Source organism: Phalangium opilio, unplaced genomic scaffold (genome assembly GCF_054372755.1).
Source record: "Phalangium opilio isolate 3A_F unplaced genomic scaffold, DU_Popi_V2 ptg000032l_1, whole genome shotgun sequence".
NCBI classification, from domain to species: domain Eukaryota; kingdom Metazoa; phylum Arthropoda; class Arachnida; order Opiliones; family Phalangiidae; genus Phalangium; species Phalangium opilio.
Genome location: NW_028324159.1, coordinates 4,350,455 through 4,359,138, shown reverse-complemented (window position 1 = coordinate 4,359,138; position 8,684 = coordinate 4,350,455). Strand labels below are relative to the sequence as shown.

At 38.4% G+C, this 8,684-nt stretch overlaps 1 protein-coding gene across 1 annotated transcript; it reads left to right on the top strand.

Moving 5' to 3' along the window:
• The first annotated feature begins 286 nt into the window (after positions 1 to 286).
• On the top strand, positions 287 to 3,892 carry LOC149685345 (uncharacterized). Its single transcript, XM_089871011.1, has one exon. It carries the CDS (start codon positions 287 to 289, stop codon positions 3,890 to 3,892), a length of 3,606 nt encoding a protein of 1,201 aa, XP_089727137.1.
• The last annotated feature ends 4,792 nt before the right edge of the window (positions 3,893 to 8,684 follow it).

The window sequence follows — 8,684 nt, the reverse complement described above, 5'->3', positions numbered from 1 at the left end:
GTTCTTGAAAATCCTAACTGAAAAGTTTCAGTTCAGTTTCAGTTTTAGTCCAAAACCGATTTGAACCGAACTGTGGGAAACCTTAAACAAAACGACCCCTTTGAGTACCTGTCTCTGAACTTCTCCGACTACCTACCCAGTGAACAAGAGTCTCTCATGGACTCGGAAGAAGCCGAGGCCAATATGTACGATCAGTGGGGTGGCGGCTATCCCCCCTTCACCCATTCAAGATGTCCCTCATTGCGAAATCTTGGAACAGAGCGAAAAATTCTATGAACAGTTTAATATGTATGGTAGAGAATTAGTTCTAAACATCACTGATGATCCCGTTGACAGTATAAGTAGTATTACAGAGCACATATTAAGCGAATATCGACCCACTGATTATGTCCAAATAACATTGAGAAGCTTAGGTATAAATTGCAGGTCAGAATTAGAATTATCCTTTAAAAGACTAGACCAAGTAGATCCCTCTATTCTCTTTGACCAACTAGCCGAACTGCTTTTAGACGACGAAATTGAACATTTTTTTCAAGGTCCCATAAAAATAGTATTCCATATAGTGAGAATTCCCGAAGGATACGGCCGATCAATTCGTCGTCATCTTAAACCCTTCGGTATTTTCTCTAAAGATAGGCGTGGAATACGTCGGATTATGAGTACCGATAATCTGTGCCTAGCTCGAGCTCTCTGTGTGGCTGTTTCGCATCGTGACTACATGAACAATGAAAACCACAAAGAGTTAAAAGTTCATTACAAGAGCATATCCAGAATAGGTCCCCTCAACAAAATGCAAAAAACAGCCGCTTTAGAGCTATGTCGTAAGGCAGGAGTCGCCCTAGACGAATGCGGGACCCCCGACTCGTTCCAGAAATTTAAACTATACTTATCGGGTTACTACATCTTTGTCTATAAATTCGAAAATAGGGTACCCATTTTAATATTAGGCGAAAACGATCCTACAGACACCAGACCCCGCCTCTTTCTACTTAATGAGAGTAATCACTACAACGTTATTACCAATTTAAAGCCTCTTTTTAGTCACGAGTACTTTTGTGAGAAGTGTCTCACTCCCTACTGGCGTATTCAATCTCATAAATGCAACGACTGGTGCTTTAAATGTATGCGTCCAACGGTTTGTCACGGTAGCGAAAAAACATGTGGGTCATGTTTGCGAAAATTCTGGGGCGACGACTGTTATAACAGTCATTTGATCCCAGCAGGTAACAAAAAACCTCTTTGTGAGAGGCTCTACCTTTGTAAAAACTGTTTTAAAACAATAGATTTCGCAAACCGCAAGACTAACCATACTTGTGGAGAAATTTTTAGTCAAGTATGTGGAAAACATCAACCCAGCGATCATTTATGCTACATTCAAGTGATTAAGGATAAAAACCCCAGCGTTATCCCCTCGAAAAAACCTCTTCGTATTATACCGGAACTAATGTATTTTTTCTTTGATGTGGAATGCATACAGACGAAAATATGCCAGGAAAAGTTGGGGGCGTATGAACATCAAGCCATCTTATGCGTTAGCATCTCAGTTTGCGAAGATTGTATAGAAGAACAATCCCTAGATTTTAATTGCATCAAAGGCAACCAATTTGGACCTCGCAAACAACGTTTCACTGGTGGAAAACCCAGAGCTGCGTTCCTAGACTACTTAGTCTGCTTATTCGACGTGAAAAAAGTTATCGTACTGTCCCATTTTGGTAGCAATTACGACAATCAACTATTAATTAGGGAAATAATTAACCGAGAGGAGAAATTTGTCCCCGAAACTCTGAAAATTAACGGTACGCGCATTTTAGAGATGAAGCTCTCTAATCTATTATTCCTCGATTCTTACAATTTTATCCCCGTAGCTTTATCTAAGTTCCCCGCCACTTTCGGCCTCCCTAACGCCGCCAAGGGGTACTTTCCCCATTTTCTTTTCAACGTAGTTGATCACGCGTTCGATATTGACAGACAAGAGGAGACAAACTACGTGTTAGAAAATACTTTACCCCCCACAGAGGCTTACGGGTGCCAGTATTTCACTAGGAAAAACTTGGACGCTTTTATGAAATGGCATACCTCAGAAGTCAGTAAGGGCAAAGGCTTTAATTTTTTAAATGAGTTGTATTATTATTGCAAAAACGACACTCTACTCCTATTTTTAGGGTGTTTAACTTTTCGGTCACTCTTACTTAAAGTCACTACCGTAGACCCTTTTAATTGCGGCTCAGTTACCCTCCCAGGGGTCTATTCCTATGTGTATCGAAAAAATTATCTCAAATCGAACACCATTAGCATCATCCCAACAAACTATTACAGACTTGGTGAGAACCAGTCTTTAGGCGCCATTGAATGGCTTGAATGGACTGCTCATGAGAGAAATATGCCTATTCAATCCTCGTTCAGAGGCAAAGAGGTTAAAATCCAAACCCTAAAGGTAGATGGCTATTGTTCAAACAACAAAGAAGTGTTTGAATATATGGGATGCTATTATCATGGATGCAAAATACACTTTCCCATCAATAGAGACAAGATGTTACATGGTGACCCTACTGAAACATTAAACACCAGGTACACGAAAACCGAGAAGAAAATTAGCAAACTAGAGGCCCTGGGATATACAGTCAATGTCAAATGGGAATGTGAATGGAAACAAGACAAAACAAATAACCCCGAAATTAATGAATTTTTAAAACGTAGCGATATTCGCGTTAAAACATCCAAACGACTGAACCCCCGAGATGCTTTCTTCGGCGGACGCTGTTGTGCTAACAAGTTGTACCATAAAACGACGGGGACAGAGAAAATGCACTACGTGGATTTTACTAGCTTGTACCCTTTCGTCAACAAAACGGGAAAAATTCCTATTGGACACCCTAAAATTATTTTGGATAATTTCCCCGACATCTTCTCATTCGAAGGGCTTCTCAAATGCGACGTACTTCCGGCTCAAAACCTGATCCATCCAGTTCTGCCTGCTCGTATAAACGGTAAGCTCACATTCCCCTTATGTTACACCTGTTATAAAACTCAATTTCAAGGTGACTGCACACACACACCTGATCAAAGAGAACTGCGGGGTACCTGGGTTACCGACGAATTGAGGTACGCCGTAGAACGAGGATACAAAACCACGCGGATGTATGAAGCCTGGGCATACAAGATAACCCAATACGATCCCAATACTAAACAGGGTGGTCTTTTTAAAGATTACTTAAACGCCTTCCTCGAGTATAAAACTCTGGCTAGCGGCTTCCCTGCTGAATGCGTCACTCAGGAGGATAAAGAAAACTACGTCAAAAATTACAAAGAAGTTGAAGGGATCGATTTAGACATCGATAAAATTGAAAAGAATGAAGGGTTGAGATGCCTGAGTAAGCTAGTGTTGAACTCTTTTTGGGGAAAGTTTGGACAAAACACAAGACACACCTCAACAGATATAATAAAAGACGCCAAAACCCTATACGAGCTACTGCTTAACCCAGACAAAGAGGTTAAAAGTCTATTGACTTTAAACGATGATACCATCTTAGTCAAATCAGAAGATATTGCAGAAAACGAGATCGCTCACAAGCATACAAACGTGGTTATAGCGTTCTATACTACGACTATGGCACGCCATCACCTCTTAAAACATCTCGAAATGGTGGGAGACTTATGTTTTTATATGGATACGGACAGTCTGATCTACCTCTCGCCAGATGGAGCCCCTATACTACCCACAGGAGATTATCTTGGTGAGTTAAAGAATGAGTTAGAACTATACGGCAAAGACGCCTATATTTGTGAGTTTGGAAGCGCTGGTGCGAAAAATTATTCAATTAATATTTACGACCCCGCAACAGAAAAAATCACTAACATCATAATTAAAGTTAAAGGATTTTATTTTATTTAGACGATTACCTAATCACACTTTAATTACCATTGATCAAACTAAAACATATCAAGTCGTCGTCGATAAAGTAAGAGTTTTCCCAGACTACACCACAACCCCTTATGGGTATCTTACGTAAAATTAATTTGTATATATAATTTTTGTATTTTTAATTAATTGGGGTTTTATCTGCAGACATTTTTTTCCAAATATATGTTTTTTTTAATTTTCAATGTTTCTTTTATATGTTAATTATGATTAGTTTTATTACGATTAGAATAAATTTGTCAATAATAATTTTCACTTTATATTATGGTCTTTATTCCTACAAAAGCATCTTTTGTTATAAGCCTATACAATCAATCAAATACTGACCGGTAAAAAGAGGAGATCGGGAAAACCCGCCCCCTCGACCTTGAGTGGCCGCCATCTTGAAATACTCCATGCTGGCTGCACCCTCTCTCGTATAGTTTACATGCCATATGTAAGGCTCAAATGGTTATTTTTATGCTTTCACATAAAATACTTTGAAATGTAAGCTGATATTCCTCGCTGTTTCGGGTTTGCACTGCAAACTGTCACATCATATGATGTCGTAAAAATGTGATTAAAACTTAATTACTCGAAGTAATGTGCTTCGTCATTTGATGGAATAACAAAACGTAATTTCATTCATGTTTGGTTCGTGACTTAAAATAAACCATTACAGTTTTTTCGGATTTTTTTAATGGGGAGCTAACTGTTGCCAGGGCTCTACGTCATAGGCACGATTCAAATGCCATCTTCAATGCTCTCTTGAAGTTATTTTTAACCGTCTGCTCAAGGCGCGAATGCGCGTCCATGTTGGTTGGTATTATCATCTGTGTAAAGCGGATGAAAACTTGAAAATGGTCATAACTTGTAGTGTAAATGAATGCAAAACTCGTTATGGTAAGGATAGAAAAGTGGGCTTTTTTAGAATCCCTCGCGTTATAACACATCAAGGCGAAAAAAACAGAAGCTCTTTCTAGAGAAAGAAATTTTAAGTGGCTTAAAACTTTAAGCCTTGGACCTTGATCCTATTTTGAACATATTTGGAAATGTTTAAAACATTTTTTCTGTAAACTAAAACCAAGATGCGTACAATTAACAGTTTTGAGAATTTTAGCACCATCGGCCTTATATGATACCACAAACCCAGACTGACTCCCGTCAAAGTTTCAAATGCAGAGTTGGATGAAATAAACCTTGACAATTCAAAAGTGGAACGTTTTTTAAGGAAGCGCAAGCGTTCTTCTAGTAGTAGGGACTATACAGATATGCAGAGATCCAAGATGGCCGCCACCCCAAGATGGCGGCCAGACCCTCATCCATCAAGCTCAAACCAAACTTTTTCAAACAAGTCCGGACTAGCCCGAGCTCCTGCATATTAGTTTCAACCCCCCATGACATCATCTTCTTAACTCAGACCAAAACTAAAACTATAGTCAACCTTGACGTCATCCCTGGCTTGCTAGCAATGGGTGTTACTCTTTAACCACTCCACCTTTCTGTAGGCCTAAAGTTAATAAAAACACAGATTTTAAGACATCAAATATTTACTTTTTATAAGATGTACAGATATGCGTAATAAATAAATACAGAATATATATTACAAAATAATCAACAACCAGCAAGGATAAACAAACATGTTTTAAAGAGTTCATTTTTCACGTTGACCCTGTATCGTTATTTGACTCGGAAGTGCAATCGGCGGAGGGACGTTTGGGTTTATTTTCTAATTGTTTTCTGCTTCGCCGCTCAATTTCGTAAAGAGTTAACAAAACGTTGACTATTAACCCGTAAACAAAAAAGAAAATGAGGCACAACATATTGCGAGGGCTATGATAGCAAATGATATTTAAATTGCTAGTACGTGCTATATGTAACATACTAGAGAGTTAAGCGGCAGTTTTAATTGGATCCTACTTGTCACATTAGGCGGAGCGTAAGTAAAGAGATAATATCATTGGATAGGTTAATTAAGGTGGGACTAGAAAATAAGCCTATAATTATATGTCTGAAAAGAATAACAAATATACGAATAAAGATTTTTAATAACATATAATATATACAATAAAATGTAAAATAACAAATATTTATATGAAAAACCAACTACCATTAAAAAAATTAAACACCGGTCGAGCCGAACCCCCCACTGCCGCGTGATGTAGGGGTTAGAGTCTAGAAACAACATAAAAAATGTGTTACATGTTGAACCCTAAATTAAAAAACTTGAAAATATTTACCGCCGCTTCCACCGGTCTTAGCAATATATCCGGGGTAACTATCAATTGGGCGACTCTATCGCCACGCCGAACAGTGTAGGCGGTGTCCCCGACCTTGGCAATGACCACTTTTAGGGGTCCCTGATAGTCGGCGTCTATTATTGTAAAGAAATATTATACTTTTGGGCATTATAAAATAACTAATAAACATACCTATCGTCCCCTCGGCGACAAACAGCCCTTGGGCCGTCAAGGTGCTACGGCCAACAATGCGGCCGTAGCTGTCCGCCGGCAGCATAACGCCTAACCCAGTCGACAAAATTTTGATACCGTGAGGTTCAACTACGGTATCAACTGGACAATATAAGTCAAGTCCGGCCGACTGGGGAGTGGCACGACGGGGAGTAAGCGCTGTCGGATGGATTTTGATGACAGGCAAGCAGGGCAAACGAGATGCGTTGGAAAAAGACATTTTAAAGAGGTACTTTTCTAAGTCTTTAGAAAGATAACGTTGTTAAACAACTGATAACTTTCATTTTGAAACACAGGGCTTATATACTAAATTAGCGAGGTCAAATCTAATAGTGTCTAGCCAATACTTTCAAGATTCTTAAAATTCAATAAATAGCAAAAAGTTAATTAGATATATAGGCATGGAAATTAAAAATCTCTCCGAGGTCTAAGTTTTTTTTTCGTATGCAAAAAAGTTGTCTAGGCATGTTTTAAATAATTCAAACGAGATCGTGTTTTATAAAAAAACCCTTTAGCGAAGGTTAAAAAGGAGTTACTTTGATAGATGCCTAAGGGGACAAATATTATTCGTATGCAAAAGCTTGTTTAGGCGTGTTTCGAAAAATTAAATTTGAATAATTTTCACGAGATCGCATTATATAAGAAAAACAATTTATTAGTGAAGGTTAAAAGTAATTACTTTGGGAGGGACGGAAATTGTTTTTTTAACATGATTTAAATCTAAATAAATGTATATTAATATTAAACTATAGAGGTTATTTTTTATATAGATAGATATATTAATGTCCTCTTTAATCTTTAGTATCAACTCCGCAATAAAAAATGTATTTTAGGTTAAATTAAAAAATAGCGTATCAGACATAATTATATTTTTTTAAATTCTTAATAAGAATAGAATAAGGTTGTGTTATTAAAAAACCATGTCTGGGCCTGTATTCTAAAAAAAATGGCCCTGAGATTTTGGTATAAAAGCTCGAGCATGGGCATTGGATTTTCACAATCGAACTATCAACAATGAACAAGTATCAGGAATCACAGTCCCTCTCCCAGTCACTTATTGATTCACCGCCAACGTCTCCCGGTGCTCGACCAGGACCGAGTAGCGGTCGTCATTCCTTAGGCCATTTTCTAACACCGGCTGCCCCGGAGATACTGATAGACTCGGACGACGAGTCATTTGTGCAGGAAGTCCTGCAGAAAAACATCGTTGGGTCCAGTGGTATTGAGGGCTCCTTTCGCCTCAGAAAAGAAGGGCAGTACTTCGAGACAAAAGTCCCCCCACGCCAGGGGGATTTTTACGTAGACGTCGCGGTCTATAAGTTTCCGGACATTAGAAACTCCCAGCGTGAAAAGGTCTGGGAGAGCGATCACAAAAGACTGAAAACAGTCTTAAAAAAACAACAAAGAAGGCGTTAAATTCCTTAACGCCTTCAAGAAGCTGGTGGAGGTCGTCAAGCAAGACGAAGAAGCCAAACAGCAGCCGCCCAGCAAAGTAAGTATCTTATTAACAATAAATTTACAAACCAATTTTTTTTCTAATTTTTTTATTTCTGATAGAAATTCAAAAAATGAGTTCGAGCAGCAGCAGCGGCAGCGACTCGGAGGGTATTGAAAGGGAGGAACACGCGCAGGTAAACCGTTTCTACACAATTGAGCGGCAGATTGACAAAACGAGTCGCAAGTGGCACTGTAAACAAATCGATTTGCGTATAGCTTTTAAAAATTTGGAAGACATTCCAACGCGAGACTTTTTTCGAATTTTTCGAAAAATTCTCGGCGAGGTTATACGCAAATAATTATAATCGAGTTCGATTTGTTTTAAGCTGCCCCGGATTGACGACCCCCGTAAATATTAAATTTATAAAAATTGACAAATTCACCAGTAAGCGAATTATGCGCACAATCTATAGAGTGACGCAATCTAGCCGGGACTTTGTCTTTAATGGGGAAGATTTTCAGTTTGATATAATTTTTTTAAACCTCTATGCAAATATAGGGACTTATTATAAATCCATTAAAAATAGAACTTTGGTTAATTTGGATTATTTCGTTAAACAAAATAACCATTTTATTTTTATGGAGAACAATGATAACCTCTGTTTTGCTCGAAATTTAGTTCTGGGTAAAGAGCTGGCCGATCGCAATTTTTATCTACAAAATAAGCAAGGTCCGCCCTTTAACCAGGATAATTTTAACAAACTGAAACGCAATAGCACCCTTCAAGGTAATATTGCGAAAGTCTTGCACAGAAAAGCCGGCGTCCCCGAGGGTTTCGTTAGTCTAGAAGATATTAAAAAATTTCAAAATTATTTAGC